Here is a 23130-nt window from a genome sequence, read left to right on the forward strand (position 1 = left end):
AACACACATGTAGCATGCACAGAACCGAACAATTTCATGTTCACACATGCAAGCACAGACCTGAACATTAGTACCAAAAGCCGATACAGACAGTATCCCATACACACAGACGCACACCACACACACACACACACACACACACACACACACACACACACACACACACACACACACACACACACACACACACAATGTCCCATGTATGCGCCCGTGGCGAGAAAAGCAACTCTACAAATGCTCTGGATGTGAACCCACAGATTCTCTCTTATACTCATTAAGTTATAGCAACGATAGCGAATCTGATTCTGAATGAAACACACACACACACACACACACACACACACACACACACACACACACACACACACACACACACACACACACACACACACAATGTTCCATGTATGCGCCCGTGGCGAGAAAAGCACGCAAATCTACAAATGCACTGGATGTGAACCCACAGATTCTCTCTTATAGCAACGATAGCGGATCTGATTCTGAATGAAACACACACACACACACACACACACACACACACACACACACACACACACACACACACACACACACACACACACACACACACACACACACACTTGTACTTGTACTTGTTGCTCACTGCCAAAACTGGTCACGTGGGTCTCCCCGGGAGAGGGGAGAGAGACTCAAAAGGAATCTTGGAAAGATGACTCAATTGGCCATTGAACCACCCAACGACCGACACCCCCTGAAATCCCCAAACTAGGGTGGACTTGAAATGATCCCACTTATGGGCTCACCACACCTCAGTAAGTGGGTGAGGACAAGGTGCAGAAAAGGATTGACGGCATCAGGGTATCCGTCCCGGGATCCAACTGCAGGTACCCCTGCCCCCAGTGAAGGTAATACTTGGTACTAGTGTCGGTGGCTAAATCAGAGTGGATCTGATATAAGCTTCACTAGCACCATTGATTACACAAGAGTTAATCTAGCCAGAAGCAGTCCATGGTTAACAGGTATGTATACTTCAAACAGAAAGTATATGAACCCTGAAACCAACAAAGGTGGTAGGTACAACAATACACCTTCAAGCAGCCGAGCCCGTTGGCAACAGGCCCAACACTATCTGGCACAAGTGCACCCACCAACCGAACTAGCTGACACACACACACACACACACACACACACACACACACACACACACACACACACACACACACACACACACACACACACACACACAATACAGTAATGCCCATCCGCAGATGATGGCAGGTCCTGAAAGGACAGGCAGTCTTTCAGTCATGGGGAACAGAACTTCGAATGCCGAGTGAGGTATACACGCACACACGTGAGCGAGCGGGCACACACTAAAGTATGCAGAAAGAGAATCGACATTGTAGTATTCATTGGTTGGGGAATGGAAAGGAAAATAAAACAAAATTACCGTAGGTTATTGTTGTATGGATACTAGGAGCACAACAGAAAGGTAAGCAACTTGCTTTGAAGCAAAGAAAGTTTATATTCCACGGATCTCAGAAGGAAAGAACGTTCCAGAATGCTGCACTGGCAACAGGCGGCCTGCATGTGCGCGGCCCCTGCAGTCGGTCCAGCTGCCGGCCTTGCAGTGATGAAAAGAATGTGCAGTACAGCATGTCAGGTAGTATTGCAGCCTGGACAAATAGGCGCTGGGAAGTCCTAGTTATGTGCTCACGTACACCACGATGCACCAATCTTCTGAGCTACTTTGGCAACAACTTTGTCCACTTGAGACTCCACTGGGCTGAGCCAGTTGTTCAGGGCTGCACCAAGGTGAACGGCAATGACCGCTGATGGCAATGCAATCCATGACACACAGTCACTTGGGCATCGTCAACATGGCGCCGCTGAGGCTGGATCGATAAAATCTGCCTTTAGGCTGGGTTGACGAGGCCGCTGTCTTGAAGCTAGTCAGTCAGCCTGGTCACCCCCATTGACGAACCAGTCGCCACCGTCAGCAGTGGCGGTAGGTTTTGACAAGTGTGGCGCAATATCGTCAGCAAATTCAGTACTCGGGATAAGATGAGTGACAAAGGGAACGTTGTGTTTGTATAATATTGAAGTGAACAGGGATGATCATAAACCCTGCGCGTACTCCACCGTGAGTTACAAGAAAATTCCGGACTGGACGACGAGCCAACGTCAACCTGCTACATCCAACCAGGCAGATACTATTACGATAGCTGCCAAACCAGGTCAATGTCGACCCACTGCATAATGTCAATGTCAAACATATCCTGCAGGAGAAGACTGGGGTGTTGACGTCCAGTGTACAGACACCAGTCACATTTCCTGTGTCTTTTGCAGCATACAGGCTGAGACTCATCACTGTAGAGTCCACTACTGCATAAGTTTTATTTGTACAATACATGGCAGGCGGACCCGGTGTGCTTCGCAGGACTGCGAGATGCTGCAGAAGACCAGGTTCAACCTTTCTGGACAGTCATTCACCGACGGTGGGCTACGCGATGCTGGAGGAACTAGATTCCAGTGAAAACCCAAGATTCCTTTGTTCCTGGACGCTCCGACGTGTTGTGATATCTGCCAGGTGCGCAGTAACTAGTATTTTCATCGCTATAGCGAGGACGACGCCGATCGGCAAACTCTCGCTCACAGCCATCACCAGCCTCTCAAAACCATCACTTGGCATCCCCCAGAGGTATAGGAGAAAGCCAAAACAGCTCACAACAAACAAAAGCTAAGGACGATGGAAAGAGAGCATGTCAATAAGAAGACGAACAGTATGAAGTAGTTCAAATGGTTTTGAACACTCGTACCACTAGTTTAATGTACATGCATAACACTTTAATAGTGACACCATTAAATGGTGTCACTATTAAAGGGGCACTCCGGCTTCATTTTCGACGCCGAGTTTTCGATAGCAAGACGAAGGTAGGTGAAAGAGAAGACCCCTCGAACAAGAACGAGTCTCCAGAAGCGATCGAGTCGAGCAGGAAGACGACTTTTGAATTTCGCCGAGCGAGCGCTGATGACGTAATGAGGGATTAGCTTGCCAGTGGAAATGCATCTGCGCACATACATTTCGCATACTTTTTGGCCAATTTTCAATCGAAGAGGAGGTTGTTTGCTATGTTCTCTCAACGTCGTGAGCGATCCCGTCTTCTATACCCTTCCAGGTACCCTGAAGGTCCTCCAGAGGAGAATTTATCTCCAGCAACGCGTTGTTGATCCGCTAAATTCGTCTCGAGACATATTCACCCAGTGCAGTGCTGATAAATGTAGAATGTTGAATCTGTGATAATTGTCGACGATGGAGAGAGAGGTTGATAGCCGCTGTCGCAGGGAAAGTGAAGCTGCTGGAAGTAACAATGGGGGCGGCTTGTTAGCATCACATGAGCATCCAGACTTCAAAGCAGCTTGACGGAATCGGGGAGTACTGACTATTTGTCTCTATCTCAGTATAGTGAATTTTATGATCAGAAAATTTTTCGATCAGGATCCCTTCTACAAGATGTGTAGTACAGGTGATTTCTGAACTTGACGATATGGAGACGGACCAGTAGACCTACCAACAACGTGTACCTGCAGGAAATTCACCCAAGGCTATTGCTATCCTCTTCAGTGGCTGTTGTTTTTTTAGTAAAAATATGTTGACTTCTCTCAACATAATCCTGCATGGCAGCAAGAAGGTGCGCTATGGAATTCAACGCCACAATCTTCGCCCAGCTGTGGATGAAGCATGGTCAAGTCATAGCAGTACATATACTTGAAACAGATGAGACATTGAAGTTCATTTGTGATGGGAAGTTTGACAGCCCCAGTGACCGAGTCAAGCGTTGTCTTTTGCTGTGGCACAAATTGCTGAAGAATCTGAGATGGTCTTGGAATTATACTACCAGAAATAATGGTGGCATGAACCATTGTGGAATCGGACAGCTCGCGGAGAATACTGGAATAGCTCAAGTATCTCTAGGTGATTGTAAATCCTGTTCTGGCTGATAGCTTCGGCCTGCTGCGCCCGTCCATGTACAATGATGGGAACATGCATTTCTGTTTTCTACATATTTGCCGGCTACTGTACTGTGGTATTACAGTTGCGGGTCCCTTATATAGAAATATGGTCACCCTCCCGCCTCCCATATGCCCACATTATAAATATGAACTAACAATTTCACTGTTGGACTCGCCGGCGGCTAGAGAGCAAAGGATTAATTTATAGCAAAGAAAAGAAACAGGGAACTACAAGTTACGCTATAATGTCCACGAACAATTTCACTGTATTTGAAATAATTTTGTTTGATACCCTGAGAACTCTGAAACTTTGCAGCACTGTGGATTATATGTGGATACAACATTTATGGAAGGAAAAGTGGAATAATTTCGAACACATTGTTCGAATAATTATAGCACTGGATTGTTGAGATTGTGAGCACATTCCAATCAGCACTCTACATATTTATAAGCGGTGGCAATCATTAGGAATAGGTCATGAGTTGTCAGAGTGCTCTAGTAAATGAGAGAATGTTTTGTTTGTCTAATCGACGTTTCCGTCGACTTGATTCTAGACAGTAGTCGAAGGAGTACTATGAAGTATACACCAGACGTGGTCCGTCAGGTATCTCGTGAGAATTCTGTCGGTACACATCAGGTATCAGCTTACAAAGATGGCTCCTCTCTGTTTCTTGAAAGCCTGTATAGTTGGACTGTGGCTCCAGCGATTCCCTTCTAAGAGCAGATACCATACCCAATACGGACAATGCATATCGGACAGACCTGTGTGCACAACGGAAATAGTGGAGAGAAATCTCTCAGCTCATGAACACATCAGTGAAGTTTGAACTGCCGTTGTTTGTGGCCATCAGTATAAACCTATCGACTATAAGAATAATGTGCAAAAAACCTCTATAATTACAGCTGGGGCCATGGAATTATAAAGCATCTAACTTAGGGAACTGCCAATTCTGGTCTGAGTTGCGTTCGAGGCCTGCAATTCATGATGGCTATCGTATGTTGCATTGACCAGAGATCATATAAAACTTCCAAATGCCACATAGAAACACGCACCACTTTCGAATACTTTGGTATCCCATGCCAAATGGGCATTCGTTCCCGGGGTGGCAGGCGTCACCATTCGTTATGCCTGGATCAGATTCCATTGACCCCAACTATCATGAAGAATCATTTTTACTTTGACTGGATTTCAGTACCAGTTGTAGAACTGCAGAATCAATTTCGTTGTATTTGGGCAACCATTTCTCTACAAACGCTCTATTTGGAAAATAGAATTTTTTTATAAAAATACATGTCCAAATTCCACATCTACCCAAATCGGCCTACCTACTTGATCACGTATTCAGTACTACACGGAATGTTTAGAAAACGCATGAGGGAATAAGAATTTGCTAACGAGAACTCCAGGCCAGGGTACTAGCATACGAACAAAACAAAATAAAAACTCACCAGCATATTTGTAGTAATTCATGTCGGTGTAATATTCACGATAAGCAACGAGGCACCCTCCGATTTGGTCAAGCTGCTTTGAAGTCTGGTTGTTCAGGTGATACAAAAGGGCTCCCCGTTGTTACTTCCAGCAGCTTCACTTTCCCTGCGACAGCGGCTATCAACCTCTCTCTCCATCGTCGACAATTATCACAGATTCAACATTCTACATTTATCAGCACTGCACTGGGTGAATATGTCTCGAGACGAATTTAGCGGATCAACAACGCGTTGCTGGAGATAAATTCTCCTCTGGAGGACCTTCAGGGTACCTGGAAGGGTATAGAAGACGGGATCGCTCACGACGTTGAGAGAACATAGCAAACAACCTCCTCTTCGATTGAAAATTGGCCAAAAAGTGTGTGAAATGTATGTGCGCAGATGCATTTCCACTGGCAAGCTAATCCCTCATTACGTCATCAGCGCTCGCTCGGCGAAATTCGAAAGTCGTCTTCCTGCTCGACTCGATCGCTTCTGGAGACTTGTTCTTGTTCGAGGGGTCTTCTCTTTCACCTACCTTCGTCTTGGCATCGAAAACTCGGCGTCGAAAATGAAGCCGGAGTGCCCCTTTAAGGTGGCAGACTACCCAAAAATTCGCTGAAAAATCGAATTTGTAAATTCATATTGAGCGCTACGTCAGTTGAAAGAGCATGAATAGCTGCAAATTCTCTGAAAATTGTGTCCCGATCTGACCCGCCGTTCAAGAGTTATGGCCGAAAATGTGCCCTTGCAAGGAAAGATTTTTTTGTTGCACGCTGTCATTTGTTGGCAGCACTGTATTTGAATGTGAGCAGACCGTGCGCAACTTGTCGTATCATGGAAACACGTGAAAGTGTGCAGAATTTTGCTCCAAAAAATCAGGTTTTTGAGCCACGTATTGGGCTGCACGGCGGCGGGCGAAGCCCGCCGCCGTGCAGCAGGACTTTTGCCAGCACCCTCGTGACGTTGCAGATATGTGGCTTGATTGTTGACATTGATTTAGTGACTTTGGCAAGTTTGAGTCGTGTCAAGAAGTCAGGTAGGATTCAGTACTAGGCAGTAGTGAAACGTGAGTGGTAGTCTTTGCCGGTTTCTGAGGGTATCCTGGATTTGGTGTGCAGCGCTGTGGAAATGGCTTGCTGTGGAGGTCCCAGCACTGGATGTTGTATCAAAGGTACGACCTCGTAGCACACCCTAAACCTAAAAAAATTCAAAAATTGACTTGGGTCTGTGGGAGTGTGTGAGAGAACGCCCACTCGTTCCGTTGTGACAGATTCCAGGGCCTCGTTGAGGGGCCCTACCCCATCACCCATGGCTGCTTCTGGACTTGTTCTAGGTTTGAGTCCCGCGCACGAACAGAATGAGCACGAAAATGTGAAACAATTGTAAATGCATTTGTTTGGCTCCTGGGTGGCTCGCACACCGTGGCACTATGCCGGAAATTTGAGTTTTTCCGGCCTGGAAAGCCTGTCAGTGAGGCGCAAGAACTTGTAAATCATGTCCTGAGGGCCAGCATAGTGGCAGGAGTGTGTGGTCAAAAATTCACTCAAATCCATTGAGAAACACCAAAGTTACGGTCAATTGAATGCCATATGAAATTTATGGGTAGGCTGCCCCCTTAAAGTGTTATGCTTATTTTTGTTTTAACACGCATATCGCGGATTTTTTGCTGATTTACCGGTATACCCCCAAAAAAATCTTTTCGTTTCACGCCTACCTCGTTACCTTTCACGTCAAGCAATCTGTTCACGCCACATGGCCAGCCATATCATTTCATTTGCATGTACGCGCTGTAGCCAGCCATGCATATGGCATATGGCTGGCTATACATGCAAACTATTAGTGACTTGATTGAAGACTTTGCAAAATTATTTTTTACAAGTCCAGGCGAGCTGCTAGTGCTACTAGTAGTTGTGAGAGTACTGCACTCAGTAATGGGAGCTGACTTCATTTTCGGAGAAACACTACTGGAGTATCATCGTAGTAAAAGTAATATTGGCGATAGCATCTAGGAAGGATCGCTAACCTAAAGTGAATTAAGGAAAGGCCTTGCGCGGCTGCTCTACGAAGTGTTGAAGAAAGACTCAAAGTTGCTGGACGAACAACTCGTTCCGGTTGGTGCCGGAAAAGTTGGCCCCCAACGATGGTGTTTGGTGTATCATCAAGCATTATTTCTTGTAGCAGTGTTCACCGAGAAAGGAGGACGCTCTAGCTGCTGCTGTTGTCCGTTTCATCCACGGTGGATGTTAGCTGCACCGCGCCTATTGTGTTTTAGTATTCCATGGGCACACATTAGCATTCTGAGCGAGTGTGGAGCCACAACTTACTTTGGACAGCGTTGCATTGTCCACGAGCGCGAACTTCAGCAGTTACTCTTCATCCTACATGTAGATTTTGGAGTATACACGGCCTTGTCACGACAGCGACAGCTCTACAGAGTGTTCAAGTGAGAAAAATTAATTTCAATTATTGGTGGACGAACGTATCGCTGGTGCCGAAAAACGTGGCTTGCACCGATGGTGTTTGGTGGATCATCAAACAGAGTGTCCAGCAGTGTTCACCGAGGAAGGAGAACGCACTCGCCACTACTGCCGTCCGATTCATCCAAGTGGGCGTTAGCTGAGATGTCCGACAAGGATGTCCGACAAGGTCTCCGACAAGGTTAGCGGCCAAGTACGACAGGCACTTAAGAAAAACGGCATAACGGCACGCCTCGTTAACCCTCGACCCCCAACCATCCAAGAACTCACGAAGAAAAAAGGAGAACCGGAAAAATGCAGAATGCGCGAATGCCCTATGTTCAGGAAGAAGTGCACCTGCAGATTTGCCGTGTACGAAGCTACATGCCACCTTTGTCACGAGAGATACGTCGGCTCGACTGGGAGGCAAGTGCACACCCGGGCCCAAGAGCACACAAATGCTGCAAAATCTCATGACAAGAAGTCTGCATTTGGTGTGCACTACGCTAGGGAACACCCGAACGCCACCCCAGAGATTATGTACGAGATTGCTCAGCTCACGGAGAGGGATGAACTGAGGCTCCGGATCCGTGAGGCATATGCCATTCGCGACAAGAAACCAACTATCAACAGAAGAAAAGAAGATATGGGAACTGGATTCTTGGCATAACTTGCCTACCACCATCCACTATCTGCCAACCCATCCAAAAATGATCCCAATAGAAGAAGAACACCCGCACCCGGTGCTCTCTCTCCCCCCCCCCCCCCCCCCCCAACACACTACACTACCAAAAAGCTTGCAAACGCACACGCATACACACACACACCTCTTTGTATATACTGCTGCTATTGCTGATATTATATCACTAGATGAATCACAACCTCCTGTTTTAGTCCCACCCACCACCTCAAAATATTCCTGCACCCCTTGCCTATAGCGCACACCTTCTGTCACATCTTCCTTCCACGCATACCAATACTCACTACCTTACTCTTTTTCGCACGCACACACACACACACACATACCTCTTGCCAATTCTACCCACCACATACACCAACACCTATTGCTGATCCACACCCTACCTAGACTCTCTCCCACATTTATCAACCCGACACTTCCATTACGCCACTCCACCTTCTACGCACACCCACACCTTCTACCAACCTACACTTCTACCCGAAGGGTGTACCCCTTCCCATCTGTATCGACCCGCACCTAACCTTCACCATTAACTTAGATACATGTATTTCCCACCTTCACCTTCTCACCTCACCTCATCTCACCACCATCACTCCCTATTAACCCGTGCCACCACCCAAAGCCCTCCATTCTTTATCCACTGACGATGTTGTTCAGAACAACGAAACGTCTGGAGAAGTATCGTAAAAACATTTCTATCGTTATTAAATGTTATCAAATATACCACTCTTTGGTCTAGAAAGAATACTTTTCGATATTACAATGAGAGTGAATAATCAACGGCTTGTCCACCAACTCGCTGGCAATATAGTCCCTTTTTTCCAGGTGGCATAATGCTGGCATTAAAACACCATTTCGCACGCAAAATTGGCATTACAAGCATAATTGCCGGTCGACAATGGTGCCATGCATGAAACTGGCTAGGTCCAGTTCCGAAAATCGTGCATCTGAACCCGTCCGGCTTCGTCCGGAGACTTGACGTTGCAAATCAACCTTCTCAGTGGATTGTTTCAGACAACATGCTCACTGCTGTTTATAAAAGTTTTTTTCTTCTTCTACGCTTTGGCCTTGATCCAAGACGGCCTTCTTAAATCGACTTTTCCAACTTTCAAACTGGCATTTTGGAGCAGTGTGAGCGTTATGTGGCATTATATCTTCATATTATGAGCATTGCCTTTAGCATAATCGCAGCAAATAACTAGCATCACTCGCCCATGCCTACCAAGAACAGAAACATTGGCAAAACTAATTCGCAGTTACCCTTTGGTGTGGCATCATCGATTTAGTTTGGACACCACCCGATTGCTTGACGTGAAAGGTAGCGAGGTACACGGACGTCTCTTACACGTGAAACGAAAAGATTTGGCGGGTAGTCAGCAAAAAATTAAGTGACAGTCCCTTTAGTCCTAGTACCCTTCGTAACGCTGGTAACCCTGGTCTACGTCATTGTATCAGATTCTCTTGTCATTGTAAATAGATCCATCTCGACTCGAGCCTAGTATCAGTAGCAGATGCTAGGCTGAAAATGGAGGTAAGGGGCAGCATGCAGTGAACATGGCTGCAACAGACACAGGGGCCAGAGAAGAGTACAGATATTATGATAGCTGGGAACATCAACAATGACGTCACACACTGATTGAGTGTTTTTAAAATAGTAAATCGTTGCAATTAGAATTGGAGGTGGATGGGTGAAGACATGGTGGTGATAACAGCAGTCTCAGCTGCTGGGACACCAAAGGGAGGTGTTCAACAAAAAAAAAACAACAAAAAAATACTCAAATCTCAGACAGCCAGCTGTTTCCACCTTGTTATATCTCATCAGCAGTGAGCCGATGACAGCAAAAAGAGTAAGGCAATGTCATTTGTATTTACTAGCATAGAACCGAGAAATTCCCAGCCTATTTCAACGCATTCACCGCTTTCTACTACTAAGTTCTGGTGAGATCTTCAGTCTTGAATTTGGATACAAAAATCAAGTCTGCAAAGATATAGATAGGTTAGGCTTCTATGAAATCAATGTGGATTGGCTCAACGCACAGAGACATGGTGATCTCAATATCGTTAGTCAAGTTTCAGTAAAGGCTCACGCAAGCGTGTCTTGAAATTTTAATATTCTTATTACATTAATGGCGGGAATGAGAGGAGCTTCAAAAACTTCCCTGATTGTCTGACATGGATTGAAAATTGATAGTTTATTATTTTCAAAATTTACTAACTGCAATTCAAAGTAAAATAGCATGTGAGTTTCTAGTGTACTTCAAGACATTAGAAACATCACTGCTATGTGTAAATTCATGATGAAGGAAAATGACACGAGCTGATCACAGCAACACATGCCAACTGGCAATGAAAACACACAGCGCCCATGATGCCTAGGACAAACGCTCCGGTCAAAAGACATCAGGCTCCACTACGCTGCCCGGAGGGCGGCCAGGCTGCTAATCCGATCCGGCCGAGGCACTGAGCGGCTGGGGGTCGGAGAGCAGACGCTTGCCCCCCCCCCCCCTGCCATCTCTGGACAAGGCCTCATCTCCTGCTTATTGTTTCAAGTACTCGGCATTCCTGGCAAACAAACACGATACAGGTCAAACAGCGGCAGAGTGAACTTCTCATTGTCATGGTACAGTGCACAATGGATGAGCAAAGACCCGGACGAAAGACAGAGACGGAGCACAGCAACACACACACACGTTTCTAATAGAACTAGGCTAACTTTTCTTGTAGCTCAACAGTTCACTTGTTACTGAAAAATGGTAAAATGGCTAATTATAGCGTCAGTACCGTAGGTCCATGTCATGCTATGTTATCGTATGAGCTGATTGTTTAGTAACTGGTGGTGTTAGTGGACATTATAGCGTAACTTGTAGTTCCTTGGTCGTTTTATTTTTTATAAATTAATCCTTGGCTCTCCATCCAAGTCCAATTTAAGCGCAGGTGATATTTTAGTGATTTAAACGAAAGGAGTGTTTTGGCTAAAGTTTTGCCGCGTCAATTGAAATTTAGCAGGTACTACTGTACAGTAGTAGTCATCTTCTTTTTCTTAAAACTCTGAAACTCGGGTCACTAACATATTTCATTGTCAATTGGTCCTGATTCAGAGAATGCTAATTTCTTTACCCGTTAAAAACTATACGTTCTACAGTATTAGGCCAATTATCAGATGTTTTGATTGTCAAGTATTTAGCAACTTAGCTTGAACATAGCAAGATCTGTGGTTCAGTGAACAACAATCCCCCCACCACCCCAAACCCAAACCAACCCACCCTTCACCTGAAGGTGCAGAGACCACTGATACCCGTATACACCGTACCCTTTACATACAGGTGATCATTTTTACCATTAATGGATCTTTATACACAAGTGGTCTTAAGGCCGCCGCGGTCACACTCAAACAAGCCACTTTGGGCTTGTTATCGCTGGTGCTCAGCTGGCTTGTGTGCTCCCTGTCGAGCGGTCACAACAGACATCGAGTGCAAAGCTTGAATGGCTTGTTTTTTTGCCCGCCAAATTTTGATATCTCGAAACGCACCAACGTTCTCAAGCACACAGGTGGTCTTTATAGTGTATACATAGGTAATCTTTACACACTGTTGTGAATTCCAGCAGAAATCCAAGAGAGCTCGATACCGGGAAGGTAGAGCCGTGACACACTAGTCAGAACAACAGATGGCTTGATCAGTCACAACTTAAAGTTTCATGCCATCTCAGGCACTCATCAGGTGATCTTTATAAATACATGAAGGTGGTCATTATACATAGGTGGTCTTTATTCGAAGGGGGTCTTTATTCGAAGGGGGTCTTTATTCGAAGGAGGTCTTTATTCGAAGGGGCCTTTATTCAAAGAGGGTCTTTATTCGAAGGGGGTCTTTATTCGAAGAGGTCTTTATTCGAAGGGGCCTTTATTCGAAGAGGGTCTTTATTCGAAGGGGGTCTTTATTCGAAGGGGGTCTTTATTCGAAGGGGGTCTTTATTCGAAGGGGGTCTTTATTCGAAGGGGGTCTTTATTCGAAGGGGGTCTTTATTCGAAGGGGGTCTTTATTCGAAGGGGGTCTTTATTCGAAGGGGGTCTTTATTCGAAGGGGGTCTTTATTCGAAGGGGGTCTTTATTCGAAGGGGGTCTTTATTCGAAGGGGGTCTTTATTCGAAGGGGCCTTTATTCAAAGAGGGTCTTTATTCGAAGGGGGTCTTTATTCGAAGGGGTCTTTATTCGAAGGGGCCTTTATTCGAAGAGGGTCTTTATTCGAAGGGGGTCTTTATTCGAAGGGGGTCTTTATTCGAAGGGGGTCTTTATTCGAAGGGGGTCTTTATTCGAAGGGGGTCTTTATTCGAAGGGGGTCTTTATTCGAAGGGGGTCTTTATTCGAAGGGGGTCTTTATTCGAAGGGGGTCTTTATTCGAAGGGGGTCTTTATTCGAAGGGGGTCTTTATTCGAAGGGGGTCTTTATTCGAAGGGGGTCTTTATTCGAAGGGGGTCTTTATTCGAAGGGGGTCTTTATTCGAAGGGGGTCTTTATTCGAAGGTGGTCTTTATTCGAAGGTGGTCTTTATTCGAAGGGGGTCTTTATTCGAAGGGGGTCTTTATTCGAAGGGGGTCTTTATTCGAAGGGGGTCTTTATTCGAAGGGGGTCTTTATTCGAAGGGGGTCTTTATTCGAAGGGGTCTTAATTTAAAAGACAGGTGATATTTTATACCTAGGTGTTATTTATACACAGGTGTGCTGAAACCATGGTAACATGATCTGATGCCTCAACCTTCTTCCACTGCAGATCACTAAACTATCCCCGCCACTCCCCCCCCCCCCCCCCCCCCCCCCCCCGCCACACACACACACACATGCACACACACACACACATGCACGCACACACACACACACACACACACTCAGCCTGCAACTCACTTGATTGCCGTGAAAAGACGGCGCCGACTATGCTTGGCATTATCAGCCAGCAGGTTAAACAGCTCTTGGACGGTTGTGCTCGGACGTTTCATCAGATACAGCAAGATACAGAAGAGGTTGTTTTCTCCTTTGCCTGGGCCTCCGATGTTACCTTTATTCATTTCGTGAAACGACTTTAGCACGTTGCGGTAGTAGTTTGTGTATTCTGGAGCCACTAGCTGCACAGCCGCCTTACCGCAGTTTGCTACAACATCACCAGAAGAAAGGGCAGAAAAGAACAATGACACTGTTTTTGATCTGCTGACTTTTCGCACTTCTAGCCTGATGTTTATCTCCCTCACTTCTTTGCCCATAGAATTGCTGTCTTAGTTATTTTGCTTTACTCCATGTAAGAGACCATGAAGAGAAGGGAACGAAAACGTTCGTTTCTAAAATGTCCTAGTGTTCATTTGGACGGTGTGGGTTGTGTGCATGCATGTGCTACACTGAAGAACAACCAGCTTCATTTAAGAACAATGAGCTTCATTTAACACGAAAGCGTGGTAGGACCTCGGCGATAATCGTAAAAGAAAGTTAGTTGCTCCCACACTGAAACAGTCAACCGTGAGTCAGTCAAGGGTCAAGTCAGGTCGACGGGAATAGCGCTGCAGTGTGGGAGCAACCAACTTCTACACAGCTTCAGTTAACGTAAACATAATTAACCCTTTACCGGCAAGTGTATTTTGTATATGAAATCCATAAGATTGGGAAGGATGCCAATAACTCACAACGAGGCCACATGTTGTATGTGCAAGTTATGTTTTCTTGGAAGTCTGGTACTGATACTGATACTGATACTGATACTGGTACTGATACTGGTACTGGTACTGGTACTGGTACTGGTACTGGTACTGGTACTGGTACTGGTACTGGTACTGGTACTGGTACTGGTACTGGTACTGGTACTGGTACTGATACTGGTACTGGTACTGGTACTGGGCTCATGCTTCCTGTCATACCAGCTATGGTTTTAGTACTTGGTCCGCGTCAGCGATATTGTCGCTTATCTTTCAGCTTTGTTATTATGTCGCCAATGCTTACTTGGCAGCCAATTTCATCCCAATTTTGGTTAGCAAGTTATTTTACTAGTACCTGAAAGGTCTAGCTAGAGTTTGAGTGGATTTCGAGAGCGACAGGTGGGTGATTCTGATTGATACAGCGCCGCATCAAAATAGATTATCTTTTTACACTGTGCAGGCAAGAGCAGCGCAAGCCACAAAAAAGTAATTGGCTACTCGGAATCAGCTCCATTTTGCTGAACGGCCGAGATCGCTCACCTCAGGAATCGCTCATCAAGCTGAGATCGCTGCTCCCTTACCTCCAGCTCAACGCTCGAAGTATCCAGCGCGTCGTGGAGATTTGCAAGTACTGTACGCGTCGTCGTCGTTCAAAATAAAATCTTGCAAAGAACGGCGTCTGATTTGAACCACACAGGCTGTCGTGCTGCCCACGCGAAGTCCTATAGAGAAGGCGACCTTCACGATCGACTTCTCTTTAGAAAAAAACCAGGCAGCGGAGAGGAAGAGAGATGAGCTTGCAAAAGCAACAGAATCGATCCCGAGCAAAAATATTTGTCGCCAGCGCCGAGAGAAGCGACGAGGAGGACCGAAAAAAGTATGAACCCTTCCTCGGACAATAAATTCCTCATAGCTAGTTGTCATTCTATACCTTACCTTCCATCGTACCAAGTTTTATCACTTCAAGTGCACGCGTTCATGTCCAAAGTCTAAGTTCAAATTGTCGAAAGATAAGCGACAATATTGCTGACGCGGACCAAGTATGCATGTCGAATGCGTCGTTTACGACTCATTCAAGTACGGTGCTGCCGGTAAAGGGTTAAAAGATTGCGGAGGTGAGCTAAGCCGTTCCCCAGTCATGAACCACAGAGGTAGAACACCAGTTCACACACCAAGTTAACAACAACCTGCATCAAGCAGTGGAGTCTACTTGGTTACGTATGCTCATTGCAGCTGATGCTGCACTTGATGGGTTGCCAAGGCAAGCCGTGGCAATAAAACAAAAAAGTAATCAGGAGTCAGTACCACTCTTAGGGGACATGACTTCAATAGGAACACTGGTCAAAAACCGATGTACAAGGACATTACCTCCTCATCAAAGTCTACACATACACGTGCATACAGTGACAAGAGGGTATTGCAAAACAATTCAAGCAGCTCAGGGGAACTCACTGGCTCAGAAAATATGTTCACCTGGTTGAACCGCACCATAAGTATATTTGGACGTCACCGAGAATGTTCAAATACAAAAGAAAATTTAGGCCACCAGCCTCACGCTCGTTTTCTCAGAAAATCGCCCGCAATCGAACGGCTCCTACACTCCCAGAGAATAAGGTTGACCCTAGAACTACTTCAAACTACGTTTACTCATAATTCGCTACATACACACAGCTGAAACTCTGCCGTGTCCTTGCTGGAGAAAATATATTCACCACTCGGCATTATTGAAATAAACATGAATCACGGGGTCCAAAAGCAACCAACCTCTCTCGTCGCCTTCCTCCTTTCCACCGATGAATGGTTCAATCGAGCTAACAAACGCATGCCAGTCGGCAATCTGATCAAGTGTCTTTCCACTGCAGTGCAGAGTGGTATACAAAACAAAACGAAAAAACTAGAAACAGGTCGACATTCTATGTAGGGTCGCAACAAAAGAGCCTCCCTCGGTGGACAGAAGAGCCTCCCTCGGTGGACAGTAGAGCCTCCCTCAGTGGACAGGAGAGCCCCTCCCTCCAGTGGGCAATAGTGTGCCTACCCCCTCTCCCCCCCCCCCAGTGGACAGTACTTGCCCCCTCTCCCCCCCCCCGGGAGCAGTGCCTGCCCCCCCCCCCACTCCCAGTGGACAGTGCCTGCCCCCCCCCCCGTGGACTGTAGCATCCCACCTCGGTGGACAGTAGAGCCTTGAAATGCGATGCAGCATTCTGTGATCAAAAAGATCCCCTCGCTAAATGTGCAGGCAGCTTGTTGTCAGTGTTTCCATTACCCCGAACGCTTCGTTAATGAAAGTGGCTGATTGGTCAGCTCCTAGGCAATGTATTTGACCTATTTATATAAACCTGCGAGGAAAGCCTTCACTAACCCAATGGCACCAAGTGACATGAATTCAGCGTCGTGAACACCGCTTCCACCAGCGCTGTGATGACCGCTTCCACGAGCACCGTGACCACCGCTTCTACTGCCCACACTGGCACAGGCTTCTGCTGCAAGGCAACAGACGGCATGCCATTGGAGTGGCCAAGAGACATGCACACGCACACACACACACAAACACACACACACATGCAGATGCAGCGAATACATATACACACACACACACGTGGGCACGCACACACGGTTTGTTGCAGAAGTTTATTGTCGCCACTGAAACGAACATGGTTCATTTTGTACTCGGACGAACCCCTCACACCTCCAAAATGAACACAGTTTGTTGGCCAAGTTACGATTTTGGCCCCCCCTCTCCCCCCCCCCCCCTCCTCCTGTTCCACGGACGATGTTCGCTTCAGGGCGACAAAATATGACAGCGACACCATAGCAATTCTATGACGTGTCGGCTGTGTTTACAGCCATTTCCACTAAGAAACATGCCCTGGAGGCATTCATGAGAAAACCTTTTTCCCGACAAAGATCTAGCTAGTCATTAGTCCTATTCAAAGTGGTGACGCTGGAAAAGTGACTGTCATTAATTATTGTGCTAAATTGGTCAAATGTGCATCTAAAATACACTATGAACACCCAGTCAGGTACATACCTGTAGTCATTGCTGCTGCAGCTGCAGATGCTACTGGAGGTGCTGCTACTGAAGGTGATGCTACTGGTGATGCTGCTGCTGAAGGTGCTACTAGAGGTGCTGCTGCTGAAGGTGCTACTGGAGGTGCTGCTGCTGAAGATACTGGTGAAAGTGCTACTGGTGAGGCTGCTGCTGCTGCTGGTGCTGCTACTGGTGCTGCTGCTGCTGAAAGTGCTACTGCAGCAAGGACTGCTGCTGCTGCTGCTGCTAACAGTCCTGCTGCTATTGGAGATGCTCCTGATGCTAATGAAGCTGCTGCTGCTGCTGCTAACAGTGATGCTACTAGTAATGCCACAGCCGGTGATGCTGTTAGTGATGCTGCTACTGAGCCTTCCGCTGCTGGGGTGGCTACTGGCTGTGATGCTGCTACTGAGCCTTCCGCTGCTGGGGTGGCTACTGGCTGTGATGCTGCTACTGAGCCTGCCACTGCTGAGGTGGCTACTGGCTGTGATGCTACTACTGAGCCTGTCACTGCTGAGGTGGCTACTGGCTGTGATGCTGCTACTGAGCCTGTCGCTGCTGAGGTGGCTACTGGCTGTGATGCTACTACTGAGCCTGTCACTGCTGAGGTGGCTTCTGGCTGTGATGCTACTGGGCAGAGTGTTCCTTCTGATGCTGGTAAATGAGGATTGCCAGAAGAGGGATTTTCTGATCGAACAAAGGTGTAGAAAAATGGGTTACGGCATCAGGGTATCCGTCCCAGGATCCAACTGCAGTTACCCCAGCTCCCAGTGAAGGTAATACTTGCTACTAGTATGGGTGGCCAAATCAGATTGAATCTGATATAAGCTTCAATAGAACCATCAGGAGCACAGCAGCCCCCCCCCTTTTAGGGGTGGGGGAGGGAAGGAGGGGGGGGGGGGGGGGTGCATGGCTGCATAATATGTGTAGGATGGCTGGTGCATGTCATTCATAGTCATTATGTGCATGCTGAACCTAGGTCAAAATTATTAGGGGGGGGGGGCACGCACCCACTGTGCCCCAGTGCGTGCTACGTGCCTGACCATTGATTACACAAGAGTTAATCTAGCCAGAAGCATGGTGAAAAGGTATGTATACCTCAAATAGAAAGTATAATTATAGACCCTGAATTCAACAAAGGTGGCAGGCACAACAACACAACTCCAAGTAGCCGACCCCCCCCACAAACACAGACAGACAGACACAAAGCTGGATGTAGTCGAACCTTAAATGCAGGTGCAGCATATGCATACACACACACACGTAGGCATGCAAACACGGTACCAGAGTACCAGATCTGTTTGTATTGTGCATCCAACTAACCTGAAGGAAGAGAGGCTGATCTCGGGTCAAACAGCTTTCCACATGCATCCTGCAGGTATTGCAAGAGACCAAGTACACGCAAGCACATGCCCACGGCCACACGCACACACACTCACGCATACACACACACACACACACACACACATGCGCGCACACGCCCACCCGCACGCACGCACACACACACACACACACACACACATGTAAATACACACGAGCAAAAGCACACATGCATGCAAACACGCACACGCACAAGCCATAATCGCTGAAGTCAGAGTAGGCTCAAAATGGTTATCTCCTCATTAACATGACGGGAATACGTGGCAAGTTTTATGAAAATAGAGACATGGTGCAACTTTGTGTGTGAAGAATTCTCGTCCTGAACAGAGATAAACAGAATTACAACAAGGCCTGGTGGAACTTGTCTCATGGTTCGTGCCCCCCCCCCCCCCCCCCCCACAAAAACATATGAACTAAAGCTAGCGACAGGTGCTACTAACGTAACGTCTTTTGCATAGCTGCGGGAATTCAATCAGGTCAAGTTTCTCACCTGGTCAAGGCCCAGCCAGAACATGGCCTGCTCACGGATCATCTGTATATCATTTGAACGTGTACACAGTGGGTAGTCTTTAGCCACTAGGGTGAAAGCTTTCAAGGCGTGCGCACAGCTTGGCGCGCGGCACGTAGATAAGCCATGCTGTAAACACTCCTCGCCCGATGTTTCTCCGCAGGGGCATGGCAATGTGCTGATCACTTCGGCCTGCAGGCCCCACTTCCGTACCACTGTGAGCACGATTGCCCGGACTTCATCCAGCGTAGACTTTCCGCTGCCGCCATGTCGGCCCTTGCATTCGAGGTACACTTGTAAGCCGTAGCGTGTATAGTGCAGGTGCAGCCACGGCCAATCGCTGTTCCAGCGAAGGCGAACGCTGCACCGTGACAGTGTGGCAGACGAGCGCATGTGTGACTTAAGCAGCACCTCCACCACGCATTGCCAATACAGGAACACGGGAAAGCGCATCAACTCATCGCAGTTTGCGTGCTTCAAGGACACGAAGACACAGGAACAAGGCGTCTGCGGGTCCGTGCCCATGTCCTGGACGACTGCAGGTACAATAAACTCGTGCTCAGCAGACCTCTCATCCTGCACAATTACCAGGACTGAGAGCCATTCTAAGATTTCAAAAATGAGCTTGAACCCATCACTGCTTGCTCTGACTGCTTGCCACGCCTTTGCATGGTCGCAGTAAGACTGACCCTCGAACATCTTGTTAAGAGCTTTGCGTGCCAGGGACTCCGTCATGAACCCAGAACGATAGCGCCGCGCTTCGTTCACTGTGATGTCTCGGTCAGGCTTCATGTAGACAAAGGCATTGACACAGTCCAGGATGAACTGGGGCTCCAGGATGACCGTGTCTTTCAGCTTGAAAGTTGGGAAGTACGCCAGGTGGCCTGCTTCGTGGCAGTACTTCAGCAGCTGCTGTACTTGCCGGTCACTGTAGTCATGTGGAACAGCCTTGACTTGCTTTGCTATGAACTTTGCCTCCTTGAAGGAAATCCAAGGCCACGAGACCTCCTGCTTGAGCGTGTGTATGGATATGCAGAATCGGAGCCATGGAACAGGGATGTTACGTTGGCTCTTCTGGCAGCGGTCGACGATGGCCTCTCTCAATCGCTGTAGCTCATCTGCTTGCGCTGCACTTCCAGTGGATCTGGTGTTGTCGATTTTGAAGTGCGAAGTGTCGTTCCAGACAAGGTTCTGGTACGGGGTACCTTTTATCTTCTCTTGAAGTAACTTACAAGGATCAGGCAAATCGGTTTTGTTCCACCTGTCACTCTGACACCCCACTACAAACACATTATCTGCAGCACTCTGGTCTGTGCTGCTGTCAGCTTTTGTATTCAGCAGCAGCATGTCGAGCCAGCCGAGCAGCTGGTCTAGGCGAGTCGCGTTGGCCGGTAGAGTGGCCCGCTCGATACATTCTTCCCGGCTGACCTGAAATTCGTCAAGCTTGGGAAGGGTCTCTAGAAGGTCCAGAGAAGAGTTGTATGTGGCAATGAAGGTTGTGTTTTTGGCCATGAAGAGGGGCTGCACGGATTGGTAGACTTGCTGCCCTCCAAGGTCGCGGAATGTGATGACAGTATAGTCGGGCGTGTTGGCCCGGTCAGAGATGTACTTTACCCGGTCTGCGTTGAGAAATCCTGTGATGGTCTTGTGGATGTCCTCGCGCATTGCTGGTTTGTCGCTGCTGCTGCTGCTGCTGCTGCTGCTGCTACTGCTGTCCTCCATAGGTCCTGCATGGGTCCCAGCCACAGGATCCTCTCCTGCAGTGGCTCTCTCTCTGTCATCTTGTGTTGTCTCTTTGTCTTGGGAATGATTCGAAGTGGATGGTTTGCACATCATGGTGATGACGTAGAGTCGACTCAGAGCATCTGGCATGTCTGGGCATTCGATGAATCGACAGTCATCAGAGATGTTTGTAGTTGTGTAGGACGTGCGCATTCCGGGCGTGCTGAGTTCATTCTCATTGTGCATCTTCTCAAGCAAGGCCTTCAGCAAGCTGGTCTTTCCAACGCGTGCCGCACCAAGTATTGCCACGTGCAGGAAATGCACGACGGTCGAACCGCCCAACCGGGCTGCCTCCTGCTCTGCTGCTTCGAGTTCACTGATACTTGGCAGAACAGCAGTATCTCCTGGGCACAACGATAAGCACAGCACACATCAAAAAATGTTGCGTAACTGCAGGTGACATTTACAGTTTGTTGTTTCTTTTGTATTACTAGCAAGAAATCATACAGTACAGGCAACAGGAATGCAAAACAAGTGAGAGTGCATCTTCACTGCATGCACTCGTATTATGAGAAAGCCCGCTTGACTCGCAATGTTACGGTATGTCTGAAAGGCATTGCTTCCCGCACAATAACTACTCCATCACCAGAATATTGGCAGACAGGAGACACCTGTTATGGTGTTGCTACAGTTGAGGCACTGGGTTTTAGAGTCCAGGGGCGTCACACACGATACCACCAGTACCACCATGCTTGTACCACTTTTCGCCCCGGATGCTGCGCCCAATTCATCCAAAAAACAAGCAATAAAAGAGCACTAAAATGTGCCCTGTTCACTCAATAATCATTATTTTCCAGTGTTGCAAAGAATAGCAAAATCACGAACGAATATTCTAACAAATATGCACAGTACGAGCGAATATTCTACTATTCTACCAATACAGACGAGCCCATTTCAGCACACTACGCTTCCTTGTTAATTTGAGCCAGCGCGTGCTAAGACATGACCACAGCTTTTGTGGAAAAAGTCGAGAAAATCGCAATTTGAATTCCGCGACAAAAAAATACGAAGTGGAGTGCGACGCGAGTTGCTGTTCTTGTTCTCCTCGGTAGACTGGACTGTTCTGGACGCAACTCTTTGTTGCAAGTACATGAAAGTTTATTCGTTTGAGTTTGGATTCCATGTTGCACTGAGTCTCCTAAAACGGATCGTCAACGATGTATCGAAGGAAGAGCCTAATGTACTTCGGAGCGGAAGAAGACGACATCCTCGCATTCCATGCACAGGATGAACTATTTTGTGGACTTGCGTCGGAAACAGAAGTCTCAAGTCTCTCAAAACTCTCCCACACGGAGCTAGCTTGACGGTCCGACATCACGAATTTCTACTGACTCGAAACTAAGCATTGCGGACTGATACGATTCGAAACTAACCGGGAACTGCTACAAACTACGAAGAAGAACATAAGTATTTCTTGCAAAGGTGCAAGCTACAAACGGCGCGTAAGTCAAACTGGGCAGCAGCAGCGGCAAGCGAAAATATGTTGACGATGTCGTTTGTTGCTCAATTGCAGTGACTGTTGCACATTCTACGATGCAAGGATGCAGTGAGCGTGCTGCGATGAGCGAATTAAGACTTTGTACGGAAAGTTGTACACGAAGTGTAGCATTTCGAATATTCGACTTCTGACTCGCATATTCGAATATTCTGTGCAATCGAAGATATTCAATTTTTCGAATATTCTCTGCAACACTGCTATTTTCCTCTCGGACTTTTTGATGCCAGTCAACGAAAAGTGTAGTGGATAGTCTCTACTGGAGGGTTCATAGAGGCACATTTGTCTGTTGTGAAGTCGGGGGTTTGCCCCGTACATTGAATTTTGCATGGCAAGACAATTTCGGAAAATGCAAAAATGGGTTACAGGGTAATTGGTTCCCATGCCCCCCCCCCCCCCCCTACTATTTTGACCTGGCTAGAACCCTGCCATCATATCTTCTTGCTAATGGTACTACTTGGGGACATACAGCTCTATAGCTTCCAACTGGATATTTTCTTCGTTAGTTGCTGCTCATCATGAGCAAGTTGCTGCTAGCGGCCTAGCATTGCTTGCCAGCTCTTTGAGCTCTTGCATTACGGGACCAGTTACTCAAAGTAACACATTGTTTCCAAAGTCAGTCGTTGTTGCCCCGACTGAGTGTGAATGTG

General features: G+C 47.2%; 1 protein-coding gene and 1 long non-coding RNA gene across 4 annotated transcripts in view; both read right to left on the reverse strand.

The window, feature by feature from the left end:
* Window positions 1-4238: 4238 nt before the first annotated feature.
* Window positions 4239-5983, reverse strand: LOC135823026 (uncharacterized). The gene is made up of 2 exons (XR_010554592.1): window positions 5440-5983; window positions 4239-4752 (listed from the first exon to the last, which is right to left on the reverse strand). It is a non-coding gene; the product is annotated as an uncharacterized LOC135823026 (long non-coding RNA).
* A 4274-nt stretch (window positions 5984-10257) lies between these two features.
* LOC135823889 (uncharacterized) overlaps window positions 10258-23130 on the reverse strand; it is a 90919-nt gene continuing 78046 nt past the window's right edge. For all 3 annotated transcript variants that reach the window (XM_065336756.1, XM_065336755.1, XM_065336758.1), the window contains 7 exons: window positions 19186-21329; window positions 18639-18687; window positions 17316-18002; window positions 16647-16767; window positions 16052-16143; window positions 13512-13755; window positions 10258-11178 (listed from right to left, as the gene is read on the reverse strand). In XM_065336756.1, coding sequence (XP_065192828.1) covers window positions 11154-11178; window positions 13512-13755; window positions 16052-16143; window positions 16647-16767; window positions 17316-18002; window positions 18639-18687; window positions 19186-21329 — 3362 coding nt within the window. In that variant the 3' untranslated portion in view covers window positions 10258-11153. The remainder of the gene's footprint in view (window positions 11179-13511; window positions 13756-16051; window positions 16144-16646; window positions 16768-17315; window positions 18003-18638; window positions 18688-19185; window positions 21330-23130) is intronic.

Source organism: Sycon ciliatum, chromosome 8 (assembly GCF_964019385.1).
Source record: "Sycon ciliatum chromosome 8, ocSycCili1.1, whole genome shotgun sequence".
Classification (NCBI taxonomy): domain Eukaryota; kingdom Metazoa; phylum Porifera; class Calcarea; order Leucosolenida; family Sycettidae; genus Sycon; species Sycon ciliatum.